This window comes from Heteronotia binoei, chromosome 6, assembly GCF_032191835.1.
Source record: "Heteronotia binoei isolate CCM8104 ecotype False Entrance Well chromosome 6, APGP_CSIRO_Hbin_v1, whole genome shotgun sequence".
NCBI lineage: Eukaryota > Metazoa > Chordata > Lepidosauria > Squamata > Gekkonidae > Heteronotia > Heteronotia binoei.
The window spans coordinates 51014690-51031799 of NC_083228.1; the positions used below are offsets into that span (position 1 = coordinate 51014690).

Consider the following 17110-nt stretch of genomic DNA (forward strand, 5'->3'; position numbering starts at 1 on the left):
AAAACTTCCTGCAAATTAGCAAATCAAGACAAAACGTTCCAGACTAGCCATCCTCATGCTGTGCTAGTTTGGAATTTTCAGTGGGCATTTAACACAGAGGAATTGTGAACAATATTCCCCCCTGCAGTCTGAAAAGTTTAGTCTGTTTTATCACCTCAGCACTCTGGCGTGCCATTCTGCTGCATGTTTGAACCAAACTTAAGATACATATGCTAGAGCAGCACAGGATGCAGATGTATTTCTGATTTTTCTTACAGGAAACTAAGGTATGTATACTTTTGAATCTTATTAAATATGCGAACACAATGTTGTATGCTGATATACAAATAATGCAGTTAATGTTGACACAGTAAGGTTTGTCAAGACTTGACAACAAAGAGTGGATCCAGACTTAATTTTTTCACTCACACAAGGCACTTTCTTCCTCCCACTCCAATCCATTGACCTCCCCAAAATGCTGCTCTTTGGAGACAAGACTCTCAGGAACAGTATGAGAAGAAAATCAGGAGGTCTACAGTAGGAAGAGAAAACTGATGCAATTTGCCTCCCCTGCTGTTAGGAACAAAGTATTGCATATATTTCAATTTTTCCAACATTGCCCTGGGGGGGTGGTATTTTTATATTTGTTTGTACGTACATGCATGCCTGGAAGTCATGGTGACTTCTGGTGACACCTGCAGGGACATTGAGGCCCTGTCATTGAGGCCCTCACTGTCACCTGCTTTCTTCTCTCTCTCTTGCTTCCTTCTCCGTCACAGCTTGCTTTGCCAGGCTTGCTCAATCTCATAGGAACTACAGAGCAAAGCCTTTATTTTCTCCAATCTCCAGCATATGAAGAAACTTATGTACACAAGCCTGCAATGCCCAGTCATTTCAGTCGTTTCCTCCTGGGTTTTAGGCTCAAAGAAATGACCATGAGATTTCTGTAATGAATGTCAATAAATCAAAAGTAGGCTTGCAACTTACAGACACACACCTGAACAACACCTGAACAGCATACTCAAGATTGCTAAAGCACAGACATTGTCCCCAGATTTTGATACAATAATTCAGAGCAAGAACGTCAGTTATCAGAAAGTGTTAAACAAAATATTGCAAGAGTGCTAATCTTTTAAGCATATTTTATTTTAAGTTTTTTTAAAAAAATCTTTGTATTTGTCTGTGTTCTTTATAAAGTTTATATCTCCACTACCTGGCATTACATTTTATGACACACATGGCCTGGCCCGATAAGGCCTCATTTATGTCAGATCATCAGGCCCTCATAAAAAATGAGTTAGAACTCCCTGTTCTACACCAACTGTAATTCACTCTCCTGGGGGCTTGCCCTTCTCCCCACAAAAATAATCACACTTTTATTGTCCCCTCCTTTCCCTTCTTTACATAATTTAATTTCTATCCCACCCTCCCTGCAAGCTAGCTGAGGGCTGGTATAACATAAAAATTAGTAACAAGGGTTATAAGGATTTCATATTTCCCTAAGCTGAAAGCACAAAATCCCACCCCCTTCAGCTCAAGAAGGGCGTTCTTTATTTCAGAAGAGTCTCAAAGGAGTTAAGAGATGCCCTTTGTTTATACACTCAGCAAAACTGCATCCTTCTGTTTAATATTTTCAGGGCAGTGTAGGGCTGCCAACAAGCCTGGAGCAGTGTCCAGTTCCTTTAATAAAAGCTGAATGTGTTGAAATGGATAGCTGAAACTTTTCATGACACAGCTAAGTAACACCACCTGGAAAATAACATCCCATAATGCCTCAATAAAAGAGGCAGTGGTTTTTTTTTTTCAAGCAGCTGGCAACCCCAAGGGGGACATAAGACCCAAAGATCTAAATGACTCCAAAATGCACATCTCTCAAGTTTAGCACTGACACTTTTTCCCCCGCAGGACTCCTATGTATTTTATAACTGGACAACAGGCACAACCCAAGAGTTTCCTTTTCACTAGATTTCCATGTAAAAACTGCATCCTTTATATTTTGCCTTGTACTGGTAGATTTGCCAGTATGGGAACCTTATCAGGAAAACAGATAGAGTTACCCTAATCTACAGTTCCCTCCTCTCCCTCCACTTCTTCCTGGGCTAAAATTCTGTCTATAAATCTTTTATCCTTGGAATTTTCATTCTTGTTTTAGCATTGTCCCTTGAGAGACTGACCCACACATGATTCTCCCTTCCAGTTTCTCTCTTCCACTTTGTGGATTTAAGATGTTGGTGTTGGTGATCTAAGTGGCTGACATTGTAGTCCCATGCAGTTTCTCCAGGCTAAGCTATTATTTCAGTTATCTGCATAGGACTGCAGTGTCAGAAACATCCCCGCTCCCCCTGACCAGGGCGGAGGGGGGGGGGGTGTACCTATCAACCCTACCTCATACCATGGCAGTCTCTCCCAAATCCAGGGGCTGCGGTATAGAATGGAACTGAGTATTCCACCACGATGAGAGAAACGCATTCTTTGCATGCTCAGATATATTCTTGTGTTTATTATTTCCTATTTTCCTGGAGTATAAGCCTTGAAATTGAGCGGCAGATAGTAACGGCGCTTTCTCCCCACGACCACTCCTCCGTGTTTACTTAAAATCTGTATCCCATCTTTCCTCCGAGGAACTCATCGAGGGAATACATGGCTCCCCGCCCACACACACACACCCCATCCCCAACAACGTCATGAAGCTCCCAGAGCGACTGGCCCGAAGTGATGCAGTGAGCCTCACGACTGCGCTCCCGTCCTTTCTGCCCCCTTTGCCCTCACCTACGCCCGGCTCCATGAGCATTTCTCGCTTTCGACTCCTCCACCCTTCAAGGCCGCGACAACAGTTCCGTTGCCATAACAGCATAACGGCCCGCCGGGCGCGAGGTGAGAAAGGCAGGAGCCGAGAGGCGGAGACCGCAGACCCGGCCTGTCACAACGCCTTTCTTAGCCAGGAGCACGCGGAGTCTGTTTTGTTTAAAGGCCTGAAAACTTCCCAGGCAGTAGAAAGCGCTTGATGATGTTGGTACTGTTAGATAATGAAGCCTTTTGTGTGACCAGACACAGCTCGAGTTGTTTCCTATATGCCGTGAACAAACAAAAAAAGTGTCAGGCAATTAGTCTTTAAAGCCACAAAACTCCGTTTTGATAAGCAAGCCTGCTCCAGAAATTGTTCACATAGGTGCCAGTTCTCAGTTTCTAGCATTAAAAAAAAAAAGGGGGAGGGAGGAAGAATTTCGCCCCTCACAAGGATGGACTGTTTGAAATTGCGAAATAGTTCCTTTAAGACATGTTTGCGGCTAGTGTTATTACTATCACAACATGGGTTTCTTTCTATAATACCACATCTGTATGGCAAAAGAACCAAATTAGGTTTTTAGTGCTGCATCCTGAGAGTTCCGATTTTTTAAAACAAATGTTTATAGTCCACCTTTCTTGCAGAGACTCAAAGCAGATTTGAAATGGTTTGAAATGCGCTGGTATTCCCTAGTAATATTGCAGAAACCAGAATGTGTTGATGCTAAAATGATTGACAGGGAATGACTATTGGGATCAGACGGGGGTTCAGTGGCACCTTAAACATTTTTTCCAACATAAGTTTTTGCAGTTGTGCAGAAATAAATTATTAGTCTTCAAAATGTCATTGGGCTTCTGTTTTATTTTGCCGCTACAGACTAACACAGCTACCTATCTGGAATGGCTATTGGGATGATTATTAGCATCACCTCAGCCTGAATCACATGACTAGGGGATAATGCTTCAGAACCCAGCAGCCCTGGAAAGCAAGAACAGCATTTTGTTTTATACAGATTAGACAAATTTGCACATGTTGTCTTAGTTTGTACCAATTGTAGCATTCAGCTTTTCTTGTTGCAGAAATAACACTTTTACCCTGAATTGTGAAATTCAAAGGACGAGAGACAAATGCCACTATGAAACCTTCCAATGCCACCGCCAGCAGTACATTAGTTGTTAAATTGGAAGGCTCACTAGGTGCTGGGTTCCTGTTCTCAGTTCAGCACTGAGTAGCACAAGCAGAAGTATTAAAAATATGCAAGCCCCTTTTTTCTCCAGAATGCATACTTGCACTGATTCAAGTTCAAGTCCCAACAGTGCCAGCAAAGCTTGTTTGAGTCTGTGTAACTTTGAGTTCAAGTGAGGAAAGCAGACTATAACATAACAAATCTTAGGCAGTCATAGTCTCAGTTTACAACCTCACAGGGTTGTTGTGAGGATCAGGCGGAGGAGAAGAGAATTATGTAAAATGCTTTGAATAGCCGCTGGGGGGAGAATGGGTTATAAACAAAATAAGTAAAATGCAAATAATACAACCTTTACTGGTCACATTCTAGTCTGGGCCAGTCAACTACAAATGTTAGGATTATAGCAGCATCCTGATCCTGAAATTGAGCCATCTGGGGATTCCAGTGTCCCTGTACCTTAAGGTTCTTGAATTGATTCAGGGGAGAACATCTAGCTTTATAATCCGACAGTGTAGATTATTCATCATGAACAATATATTTTAAGCAATAAGCAAACCCCCCCTTAAAATGCCCCAGAAAAATGCAAATTCTATGAAATGCAATGTTTTGAATGCTTGGCTTAATGTCCACTAATGAGACTTTTTCTGGCTACTGGACAAAGCCCTGCCAGTTTTGCACTCCACATTCAGTGGTACAATCTATTGTGATGGTATTAAGCAACCATGTGACCCTCTTTACAATCAACCACAATAATCTCACCCCATAGCCTTCTATTCACAATGAATCAGGATGCAGACAAGTGTGACAAAGGGGAGACTCAGCAGAGTCCTTAATCACTTTCCTGACTGGAGAGGGAGACTACAGCGTGGGGAGGGGGGGGGAAACACTCAACCAACACATTATTAATGGTTTGATTTGAAGCAACAGTCCATTAATTTAATATGCAGAAAGTAATCAGTTTCTGCTGAACTGTTTCTTCTTGGGTGACTCATTTTAATGGTGGGTGTGTAAACTTTTCTCAAATGTATTTTCTGACCAATCATCCTCAAGGCCTTCAGAGGTGACAAGGAGAAAACAAAGAAAACAAAGAGCCTGAAGACTGAAACTTTGTTAAACTTTTGACCTGAAAGTTTGGTGAGTTCTCTATCTGGACCAGATGATTGTGGATTTATTTTTTGTCCCTAGGTTTCCAAGACTTTAGTGATTTATCGGTGTAAATGTCTTCATTAAAGTTCCAGCACTAGTGCTTCATTGCTGGAAATAATACATGAAGGAGAGAAATGGACTGTTTATCCTTTTCCTCTGAGAAGCTGTGCTCTTCAGAATTATTTGATTCTACCGATGTGGAGGAGATGGAAGAGGAAAGGATAGGGAGATGTGCAGAAGATTTAGAGATTAATCCTTTTGACAGATTGCCATTCTCTTCCCGTTATTACAAGTTTCTCAAAGAAAGAGAGGAACTTCCTATCTGGCAAATGAAATATGCTTTCATGGAAAGTCTGCATCATCATCAGATTGTGATTGTTTCAGGAGATGCCAAAACAGGCAAGAGCTCCCAGGTGGGTGTTTGATGCAGAGAATTTCAATATGTTATGAACCGGAATTAAATGTCAGATTGTCGCATTCGTACTGTTATAGTTTCAAGAGGGATCACCAAAATGACAGTAATGTTATAATTTAATTACTACTGTTTTCTTATATATTTTTACAAATTCAGGGGTCCTTCTATCAGGCTCAAATCACTTTTATTTTCATACTAGTTTAAATAATCATAATGTTCATTTTGGACTATAATAGCTTATTACATATAGCATATAATTACATATATGTAGTTTCCTAGTACCATATAATTGCGTACATATAGTGTAGTTACCTAGTAGTAACCCTTGGGTTTTTGGAAAACTTGTCCGACTTGGTGTCAGCTTGTGAAGCTCAGTGCTCCAAAACTTAAGTTGCAAAGTTTAAGGAATGAAATGTTTGGAATTTGATATTGTTGCCCTAATTTATTATATAAACAATATATGGTATGAATTTTCTAGCTAAATTTTTAGGATTATGATGCTTTAATTTTTTATGTTACTCATTGTGTAAATTTTTCTTGATTGGAATTATGTGCCTATGGAGATCTGCTCAAAATCATTTGATGATGAGAGTACTGAATACCTCAAGTTTCATTGATTCAATATTAACTCCAGGCAAAGTGGTTATTACTTGTGCTGGTGTTTAATTTCATGTCACATTCACACTGCTTTAGGATGAAGGTTGTTCAAAAGTAGAGAGTGGCTTACAGCATGCTTACAGCATGTGCACCCAGTAAGGATTTGACTTTTGTCTTTGAACATGATGCTGCATCAAAAACTGTATTCAGAATTTTGATGGATTTTAAAAGTCATTTGCCATGGGGCTTTGGATAACTCAAAAGGAAAAAAGCCCAGATATTATTACATGGAGCTAGGGCCCAACTTTGTATTTTCCCAAATAATACATTATTACTTAATGTTACTATACAAGTGGGGCACCTGCAAGGTTTGCAAGGAGGAGGAATCCCATCCTTTCACCCTTTCATTTGCTTAGCTGGCCTCTTGCTGGCCAGCCCACCTCTGTTTGTTTGGTTCATGCAGCAGTGGCAGAGAAGCAGCAGCAGGTCCCACTCCCCGCCCTCTCACTTGCACAGTTGCTCCCTCTGCTTGCCTGACTCATGGAAAGGTGGGGGCAGCTGCGGCAGCTCCTGCTAGTGCCTGCAGCACTGGATCCCATTGTTCACCCTCTCACCTGCAATGCCAGTAGCAAGGTCAACAGAGTCTGCCCATCTGTGTGCCTGGCTGCTGCCTTGCCGGCACCTGCGGCATCAGCTCCTTCTCTCCCACACAGACCTGATGTAGCACCACAAGATCTTGATAGTTTTGTTAAAATGTTAGGGTGGGGGGTTTTTACTGATATTTTTCTGCATCCTTGAGGGTGTCATAAGAACATGAGAAAAGCCCTTCTGAATCAGACCAGTGGTCCTTCGAGTCTAGCATCCTGTCTCATACAGTGACTAACCAGTTCCTTTGGACATCCAACAACAGCGCATAGAAGCTAAGTCCTTCCCCTGATGTTGCCTCATAGCTCTGGGATTCAGAGGCTTAGTGCCTCTGAACATGGGGGTTCCCCTCAGTCACCATGGCTAGAAGCCCCAAATAGATCTATCCTTTATGAAAAAGAGAAGTAGGAGAAGACTGGATTTATACTTCCATCCATCCTTCACTTGGAGTCTCAGACCAGCTTACAATCGCCTTACCTTCCTCTCTCCGCAACAGACACCCTGTGAGGTAGGTGGGATCAAGAGAGCTCTGTAAGAGCTACTCTTGAGAAAACAGTTCTGAGAGAACTGTGACTGACCCAAGGTCACCCAGCAACTACATGTGGAAGAGTAGGGAATCAAACTCAGTTCTCCAGATGACAGTCTGCTGCTGTTAACCACTACACCAAACTAGTTTAATAATTTAATCATTATCGTTCCAATTTGAATAATTCTCAGGTCTATAGAGAAATATACCTTATGTGTACCTGACCCTGTTCTTGGTGTTTTTGATCTACATGGCGTCCAGGTTAAGAATTAGATATATGATAATAGGAAAATGAAATTGGAAATTAATGGGAAAATGACATTTTAAAGTCATACAGTTATGGTTTTAAGGTCAAACAAAACTAAAATCCCATTTTTTAAAGTTTAAAATGTCATGGTTTTTAAAATCTTATAAGACTACACTATAAATTAAGAGCACAGTATATCAGGAACTTCTCTGATGTAAGCCATATCAAAATAAATTGTTGAACTGGAAGAGACAAAAAAGAGACCCTGTTCAAAAGGCAGGACCTAGTAAACCTGCCCCATGACTTTGCAGCTTATACAGCTGAGATGAACCTTGAACTTTCAAAAACTTTCAAAAATTTTCTAACAGATTCTCACTTTCTGAAGTTTATGCATGTAGGTACCCCTACATTGCAACTCTCAGCTGGAGTTATACACACATAAATTCCATTGATCTCAGCAGGATAACTTGGTACCTATATATTAGGCACAAGAATCAATTTAAATATAACTGCAGAAAAAGGATTACAGTCTTTGATTTATTGAAGTAAGTATTAGTGATCATATATTAAAAGGGCAGACAGCACTTCCATCTAGCTGTTAGGCACAATATAATATGGCTAGATGGTGCAGCAACTGTATTACTTCTACTAGCTCTCTGTTTACCCCTCATTGAAGAGAGGGGCACCCCCATGGAACCAGTCCCTCCAACTGCTGCACCTGTCTAGAGTAGGATTGTGGAAGCAATGCTGTGGGTTAGTGAATCTCTACCCTCAGTTTGGAGCAAGATATCCAGGTCCATTTGCAATGCAATCCAAAGAAAACTTTCAGGGAAATAAGCCCCATTGAATAGACCTGAGTAGACCTGCTTAGAATAACCATGTTAGACTTGCACAAAGAGAGAAAAGCTTCTCAGTCTTCCTGCCTATTGCCTTCAAGGTATCTCCCTGCTCAAATTGCCATATTTTGTGCACAAAGTTGTCCACTAGGGTTTGTATGTTGTTGTTTTTTTAATCATGGGATTTTAAAAAACCAAAATTAAAATACCAATGGCATTAGTAAATAACCATTTTACTTCCTTATTCTGGTGCATGGTCTGCCAGACTTGCAATGTTAATATTGACACATAGGGAAAGATTCTACAGAGATGCATCTGACATTCACAACATTCGTTCTGTTCCATTTATTCATTTTCTGTGCTACATGGGTTCAGGCTGGATCACTGCCAGACAGGAGGCCAAAGGACCATCATGGGCAGCAGGAAGACCATCTGTCTCCCTCTTTGCAGCTCTGATATTCTTTCCAGTGTAGATGCTAGATCCTAGTCCAGTGGCACCTTAGACCAACAAAATGCCCAAGTATAAGCAGGCCTTGAATTCAGCAGCAGCTCACAGGAGCACAGCTCCTGAACCTTTCTGAGGGTTCCCCCTCCTCCCCTCCCACCTACCTACCTTGTCCATTGAATAGTAGGTGCAGCTGCATAACAATCCCTGGATGAGCTCCACTACCTATATTTCTACAAAACGACCCCTGAGTATAAGCCTGCAAGAGTCAAAACTCCCTCTGTCAGATGCAAGTAGAAATAAAAGAACTTTGATTCTTGAAAGTTTATGCCCGGGGAATTTTGTTCATCTTTAAGTAGGGTTGCCAAGTCCAATTCAAGAGATATCGGGGGACTTTGGGGGTGGAGCCAGGAGACTTTGGGGGTGGAGCCAGGAGACATTGGGGCAGAGCCAGGAACAAGGGTGTGACAAGCATAATTGAACTCCAAGGGAGTTCTGGCCATCACATTTAAAGGGACAGCACACCTTTTTGAATGTCTTCCTTCCATAGGAAATAATGAAGGATATGGGGCACCTTCTTTTGGGGCCCATAGAATTGGACCCCCTGGTCCAATCGTTTTGAAACTTGGGGGATCCTTTGGGGAGAGGCACTAGATACTATACTGAAAATTTGGTGCCCTACCTCAAAAAACAGCTCCCCAGAGCCCCCAAAACCTCCAGATCAATTCCCCATTATACCCTATGAGAATCAATCTCTACATAGGGAATAATGAAGTGCTCAGCAGACGTCTCCCTCCCTGCCCCCCCTCATGTTTCTTGGGACTCTGAAGCCAGGGATTGGCCTCTCTACTCAGGAGTTGCTGCCAACTTCTTCAAAGTAACACAGACACACCATCCCAAGAGGAAGCCTTTCAATCGGAGACGGAAGCCTCCAGAGGTGGGAAGGCACATGGTCCTCTGGGGGCGGGGCTTCCCCCCACCGGCCAGCTGACTGCGGGAAGGAGCCTGGGAAAGCAGAAGAACCTCCGCTGGGACCTGGGGATTGGCAAGCCTATCTTTAAGGTTCTACTGGACTTGAATCCGGCTCTTCTACTGCAGATCAAAATGGCTCCTCCCTACCTGCAAATACCTTTCCATTGAGTTTGAGGCACTGTGCCCTAAGGGCGTTCTGGGAAATTTGTCCCCAGAGTGTCTGACATTAGGTGTTTTATCCCCTTGACTCCCTGCCTGGCCAGGGTGGCAGCAGCCTCTGCCATGGCACTGGCATATCCATATACCACACAGTAAAAGGGAGGGAACTGTAAAGAAGCTGAGTAATGAAGGCTGTACTGAAAACAATTCAAGAATAGCACAATCATGTTATCTTCTCCCACGTTTGAGCAAAGGAACAGGAGGGTTCATACACTACTGAATATTCAACTGCAGGAACTCAGGCTAGGTAGGCATTGCTTCCCTACTATGTAATTTTTATAATATGTATTGATTTAAATTGTTGTGGTTTTATACTATGAGCCGCCCTGAGCCTGCTTCAGTGGGGAGGGCAGGATATAAATCAAATTAAATAAATAAATAAAATATGGTGTCCTGTAAGTAATGTGCTTTTCTCCTCCCCTGCCTATCTCTTTCTTCATGTTCATCCCAGAGCAGAGGTGGTTTATTGCAGGGTGTTTATAGACATCAGCTAGTACCGGGATTATTTTATCACATTCTGTGGAATCACAGTCCTCATACGACTAAGCTGCAGGAAAACTCAGTGATGGTTCTAGGATTTTGGCATCCTTCAGCAAAGTTGGACTTCTGGAAAAGAAGAAGACTGCAGGTTTATACCTCGCCCTTCTCTCTGAATCAGAGACTCAAAGTGGTTTACAATCTCCTATATCTTCTCCCCCCGCAACAAACACCCTATGAGGTGGGTGGAGCTGAGAGGACTCTCACAAGCAGCTGCCATTTCAATGACAACTCCTGCGATAGCTATGGCTAACCCAAGACCATTCTAGCAGCTGCAAGTGGAGGAGTGGGGGAATCAAACCCAGTTCTCCCAGATAAAAGCCCGCACATTTAACCACTACACCAGACTAACTCTGTAGTTTGTGACAAGTGTGTGAAATGAGATTTCTCTTATGCTGTCTCTGATCTCACTGGGTGTGCCGCGCATAGTGAGAATGGCACCATTTTTGAGTGACTAGAGGATCCCTTGGCAGTCTTGAAGTTTGGCAAATGCCCTGTCTTTGAAACTGTCTTTGAAACTGGTCCTCAGAGAACTCTAGTGTCAGAATCTGGCTAAGAGCCCCTCTGTCACGGACTCCAGAGTGCTTGGCATTTCCTCCTCTCCCACAAGTTGTACCTGATATGAGGACTATGCTGTGTTTCCATCCTTTTCTTCAGGAATCTGCAAAGAGTACACAAGCTGCCTGTCAATTGGGGTGGTGCAAAAATAAGCAGGGATCAGGTTTCTTAGGCAGCTCTGACTTCTTTAAAAAGGCACTGATTGCACCTATCTTCACTTAATCTCTCAGCTGTGCTAATGTAACTACTATTATTAGGCATTTAGTTATGTTACATTATTTTACCAGTTTGGTGTAGTTGTTAAGCATGTGGACTCTTATCTGGGAGAACTGGGTTTGATTCCCCACTCCTCCATTTGTTTAGTTTTTAGTTTAGTTTATTTATGATTTATATCCCGCCCTTCCCACCAAGTGGCTCAGGGCAGCTGCTGGAATGGCCTTGGGTCAGCTATAGCTCTCATAGGAGTTGTCTTTGATAGGGCAGCCACTGTAAGAGCTCCCTCAGCCGCACTTACCTCACAGGGTGTCTGTTGGGGGTGGTGGTGGTAAAGGAGATTGTGACCGCACTGTGACTGAGATTCAGAGTATAGGGTGGGATATAAATCCAATATCATAATCATCTTCTTCTTTGGAGCTTGGGCATTGTACAATTTCCCCACCTCCATTGAGTGCTTACAACAGGTCGGTGAAGTAGATTAGTTTATCGGTTGATGACTGAGCAGAAAGGTCTCCATGTTCCATGGCTAGCTGTGAAAGAATTAGGGTATCCCAAATAGTTACCACCTTAAGTCTAGCTTGGGCATGAGTTTACACATTACAGTTTTAGGTGGGGATGGTTATGCTCAGCATGTTACTTGATTTCTCAGAATGGTATTTTGTGATTACTTACTGCTTCATAACAACCCAGGTGGCATTCTGGATGAACTTTGAAAATGTAAATGTGCTGTCACTTGCTGAAAGCTGTGTTTTAATTTATCATAGTTGTAATAAAAGTAATAATCTTTTAAAACTTTCAGCCCTGCAGTCTTCCTTGGTACCAGCAGAAAATCTGTCTAAAGACTAAGAAAAAACCTAATTTTTATATGTTTGAGAACCGTGGAGCTTCAATTAATGAATTGCTTGTAATATGCAAAAAGCAATTAACAAGAACCTCAAGCTAAACTTAAGTGCTGTAAAACTTGAAAAAAATGTAAAGAATGTTGTTCGTTCTGAGTCCAAAAGTACCTACATATTTTCTGGCACAAACTAATAAGTCTGACCCAAAAAAATGTGTGTGCAACTTCACACTATGTGTGGATAGAATTGTGTTTAGAGACTCTAGACAAACTATTTTTTTAATAGTTCAAACTGAACAGCTGCCCAGTTGACAGCAACTGGTATTCAGTTATTTGCAGGACTTTTTTTGTACCAGAACTCCTTTGCATATTAGGCCACACATCCCTGATGTAGCCAATCCTCCTGAACTTTACAGTAGGCCTTGTACTAAGAGCCCTGTAAACCAGGGGTGTCAAACTTATTTGTTATGAGGGCCAGATCTGACATAAATCTTGTTGGGTGGGGCCATGTTGGGTTGGGCCAAGCTATGTCAGGCCAGGCCATGTGTGTACCTATTTAAGATTAGATAGCAGAGATATAAATTTTATAAAGAACACAAACACAAATATATATATATTGGGATCCAGGGAACTGGGCAAAGGAAGCTTTGGTTCTTTCCTTCCTTCCCCCAAGGGACTGGGGGGCGGGGGAGAAGCTTCAGCCAATAGAAGGAAGAGAAGTTTGGCTCAGTAGCTCTGCTGTGCAATTGAGAGAGCCTGGCAAAACAAGCTATTCCTCCCCACCCTTCCTCCCCAAGGGAGGAGCCTCAGCCAATGGAGAAAATAGTTTTTGCTCTGTTGCTCCTGTGCAATTGAGCAAGCCTTGCAAAGCAAGCTGTTATGCAGAGGGAATCAAGAGAGAGGGAGAAGCAAGCAGATGACAGCTAGTTGCTCTGGGGCCTGATAGCAACTCTCTGGGGTCCTGATTTGGCCCCCAAACTGCATGTTTGACACCCCTGCTTAACTCTTGGAAGAGTGGCTACATCAGGGGTGTGTGGCTTAATATGCAAAGGAGTTCCTGCTACAAAAAAAGCCCTGGTTATTTCAATGTAAAATTGTTGTTGCTATTATTGTTATTATGCCTTCCATTCTCATTGAACCCAAGGCAGATTACGTTAAAAGCTTTTCAGTAGATCAGCAGACATATTATAAAATATGATAACCTCAGGTGATCTATAAGCAGGTTACAAGATAAGATAACATCTAAATCCAAGATGGCAAAGATTCCTAGTAAACATAAGGTGGTTGGGCTGGGATTATAGAATGACACATATAATCATATCTGTTAAAGGCAATAAAACAATCGTTGTGGAAAAGACTTTATTACTAATAAAAGTTACCTCCTGAACTGACCCATTACACTGCAGCTTTGTTCTTTCTTTTTAAAAAATATCCTCCTGAATTCTATTTTGCAAGTTTCTAGAAGTGTTAGGACTTTCCTAATAGCCTCAGACAGACTATTCAACAATGTAGGAGCCACCACAAAGAATGTATGCAGATCGGGAATTGCCAATTAAACTGTTTGCAGGGTGGCATCTTCAGAAGACTATGTTTAGATGAGTGGAGCTGTTGTGGCAGAACATAGCAGGAGAGGCAGACCTGCATGTATATGGGTATAGTGCCTTTAAGGACTTTGCAGGTGATAGCTAACACTTTGAATTTAACCTTGTAATTGGCTGGTAACCTGTGAAACATCATCAGATAGGGAATGATATACAGATTCTGCTTGGCTCAATAGTAGCCTACTGCATTTAAGCCTTAAACTGATCAACACTGATTTAACCTCTTCCCATATGTCTCTGTGCATTGATTAAAGTCCAGCACCTTCTAAATTGCCACCTGCTAAATTGTCCCCCCAATAAGGTTGCCCACTTGGAATTTACTACAGTCCAGTCTTTTCCATTAGTGACTTTTCCCTTGTAAAATAAGTTCCCTGAGCATGAGGGAGACACTGTCATTAGAACTCTTCAGAAAGCAGTATAAGGGTATTTTCTTCGCTAGAGCTTTTAATGGCATTGAAGCTGCAGGCTGCTGCTGCTGATGGCTGGCTGCTCTCCTTCCCTCCTTCACCAGCCTTCTATGCAGAGGGGGAGGTGGGCATAGGCAAGGAGGATGTGGGTGTTCAGGGGCCACCAGAGCTTCCGGAGCGGTGGTCCAGGCTGCTCCAGCCCAAACTGAGGCCTGCTCCGGACTATAAAATGAAAAATATTTCACTTGCCTATAGTAAGAAAACATTCCACTTGTAGATATCTGTAGGCTAGGGCCTAGAGCCAGTTTGGTGTAGTGGTTAAGTGTGCGGACTCTTATCTGGGAGAACCGGGTTTGATTCCCCACTCCTCCACTTGCAGCTGCTGGAATGGCCTTGGGTCAGCCATAGCTCTGGCAGAGGTTGTCCTTGAAAGGGCAGCTGCTGTGAGAGCCCTCTCCAGCCCCACCCACCTCACAGGGTGTCTGTTGTGGGGGAGGAAGGTAAAGGAGATTGTGAGCCGCTCTGAGACTCTTTGGAGTGGAGGGCGGGATATAAATCCAATATCTTCTTCATCTTCTATCTTCTAGGGCCTTCAGAAGGCCTACTCTGTAGAAGTGCTTTACATATCACCACTATGTTCCATGGAGGATAGGAGGCAGGGGCCTGTTATTTGCACACAGCTTACTGCAGAAAATCCAAGCAGTCAAGCCTTTAAGTTTGACTTTAGATTCTGTGCCTGCAGTATGCACCATTCTTTTTCTTTGATGTATTTATTCTGCAATCCAGAATAAATACACCAGACTGTGCACTAACTGGGTGGCACAAGAGGGCAGCCCAGCTGGCTTGCTGTTTGTGGGGGGAGCGGATGACTTCCAGCAGGTGCAGCTCAGCACTGTCTCCTCCTGCCACCCATTTGAAACAGTCCAGGACAACCCAGCCAGGGTCACGGTGTGTGTGAGGAGCCAGTTGCTCCCGGCAAGCACAGTTCAAACTGGGCAGCAGGAGAGGGCAGCCCAGTGGAGAGTCATTTTTTTACAAGTGGCATGAGACTAATGATGGTCTCCTACCAGTAGACTCATACCACTTGGGAAAAAATTAAAATGTAGGTAGGGAAGTGGCCCACAAGGGTTGGGGACAGGATGTGTGTGTGGAGAAATCTAAGGCAATCTGTATACTTTTGACTTACCTTTGGCTTGGAAGCAAAGCAAGGCCAAACAAAAGCAAACTCATAAAACCCAAGGGAACAGCGAACGGAAAGTGAACTGAATGCTAAAGGGAGGAAAAGAAACGTAGAACGAACAACAAAACCTGATGGACATGCATGGGAAAAGTGAGGTAAAAATCCATGCATAATAGGCCACTGTTAGTTCAACACTACAAAACTGACATGTCATTCACATCAGTTCTATGATGTGCCGCTTTTCTCTGTCAAAGCTCATAGAATTGGGAAGGAATTTTAAGTATGTAAAATCTGAGGAGATCTTCCACATTTAAGGACCTTACACATCATCCTCTACGGCATTCTCCAACTATGTTTTATCCATAGTACAATACTTGTGTAAGTTGGTAGCAGCATTATATTTAGCATGAGCATTACCTAAACCTCATATAGGCTGGAGGGATCTATTCTGCAAACAAACAGATAGCCTCTTCTCAAACTGTGCAGAGGTGTGTGTTGTGGTAGATTTGGAACACACAGTTCCTGGAGAAAGTTGAGTTGCTGTAGTGTCCACTAAACATGGGTAATAGCACTCCCTCTGGTTTTAAGAAGTGATGGTGAAACTGTGAGCTGCCTCTATTAAAAAGAAGCATGGCTGGATGAGCATTTCTTCATGAAGTAATGAATGTTTTAAAACTGGAAAACAGCCCTCACAAAATGGCACTAGTGGAGATTGGGGTCTAACAGTAATCATAGTTCATTTTATAAATACTCTCCCATGAGTGCTTGTTACATTCCCATAACTACATTCTACACATCAATAAGCATAGTTTTTTGGACTTTTAATGCACTACCCATTTTTTTTCTATACTGTTAGGTCAGACTTGGCTCTGTGACAGAAAAAAAACTTTTCTGGGAAAACAAACCAAGCAACAGTTCTGTACATAATATGTTGGGATCAAATGAGACAGAAAGCAAGGAAGGGTAATAATAGATGAATTTATGTCATCACCTGATAGGATATGATGGTATATAAACTCATTTTGTGTTAAATGCACCTTGGAGAGGAACTAATGTGTGGGTTTCCTCATCCTTATTTCTCAGGCTACATGTGTCGTTCTTAAACCTCTATGCTAGTTACAAACTACAAGATCTTAGAACTAAATCAGCTCATGAACTAAAGTTCATGACAAATTTTGGGCAGTTTGTGCTTCATGAAGTCAAGTCTGTGGCAGGTCAATCTGCACAAACTTTCCACAAACTTTCAAGCTGTTCATGGAGGTTCATGACGCTTTGAAAGAAGATACATATTGTTGTTATTTAAATTTATGGAACACCCAATCCCGGCTATTGGAGGGCTCTGGGCGATTTATAACATTATTAAAACAGTCACAGTAAAAAACATACTTAAAGTACGTCTCAGAAATATTTAAACATTAAAAACTGATGACAAGTAATAATTTTTTCCTAATTGCAGACTGCCAATTACTTTGCAGGTGTGGGGGAGAGGGGGAGTGAGGATGAAGCAGACAGATAGGGTTCCCATTTAAGATGAGCTTTCCAGCCAGACTGTCTCCGCTTAGTCAGTATGTCCACAGAACTTCAAAGCAACAGCTGGAGAGCATGTAGTGGCAGGTCCCCTGTGACTCAGTAGTAGTAATATTGATGTCTCTAACTTTGCACAGAATCTGTTCTATTACACTTCTGAACCTCAGTTATTTTGATAGGTGCAGGTTCAGGAGTGTAGAGAATGGGTCCTGCGCAAGCTAGAGACACAAAATTTACAGCAGATGCTC

At 42.4% G+C, this 17110-nt stretch overlaps 2 protein-coding genes across 4 annotated transcripts in view; one reads left to right on the forward strand and one right to left on the reverse strand.

The window, feature by feature from the left end:
• FANK1 (fibronectin type III and ankyrin repeat domains 1) overlaps positions 1 to 2843 on the reverse strand; it is a 76646-nt gene extending 73803 nt beyond the window's left edge. The window contains exon 1 of the mRNA XM_060241438.1: positions 2749 to 2843. Within this exon, the coding sequence (XP_060097421.1) occupies positions 2749 to 2833 (85 nt within the window). The 5' untranslated portion in view covers positions 2834 to 2843. The remainder of the gene's footprint in view (positions 1 to 2748) is intronic.
• A 1769-nt stretch (positions 2844 to 4612) lies between these two features.
• DHX32 (DEAH-box helicase 32 (putative)) overlaps positions 4613 to 17110 on the forward strand; it is a 43464-nt gene continuing 30966 nt past the window's right edge. For 2 of the 3 annotated variants that reach the window (XM_060241433.1, XM_060241434.1), the window contains exon 1: positions 4613 to 5509. In XM_060241433.1, coding sequence (XP_060097416.1) covers positions 5231 to 5509 — 279 coding nt within the window. In that variant the 5' untranslated portion in view covers positions 4613 to 5230. The remainder of the gene's footprint in view (positions 5510 to 17110) is intronic. The other variant, XM_060241435.1, reaches the window with a different exon arrangement.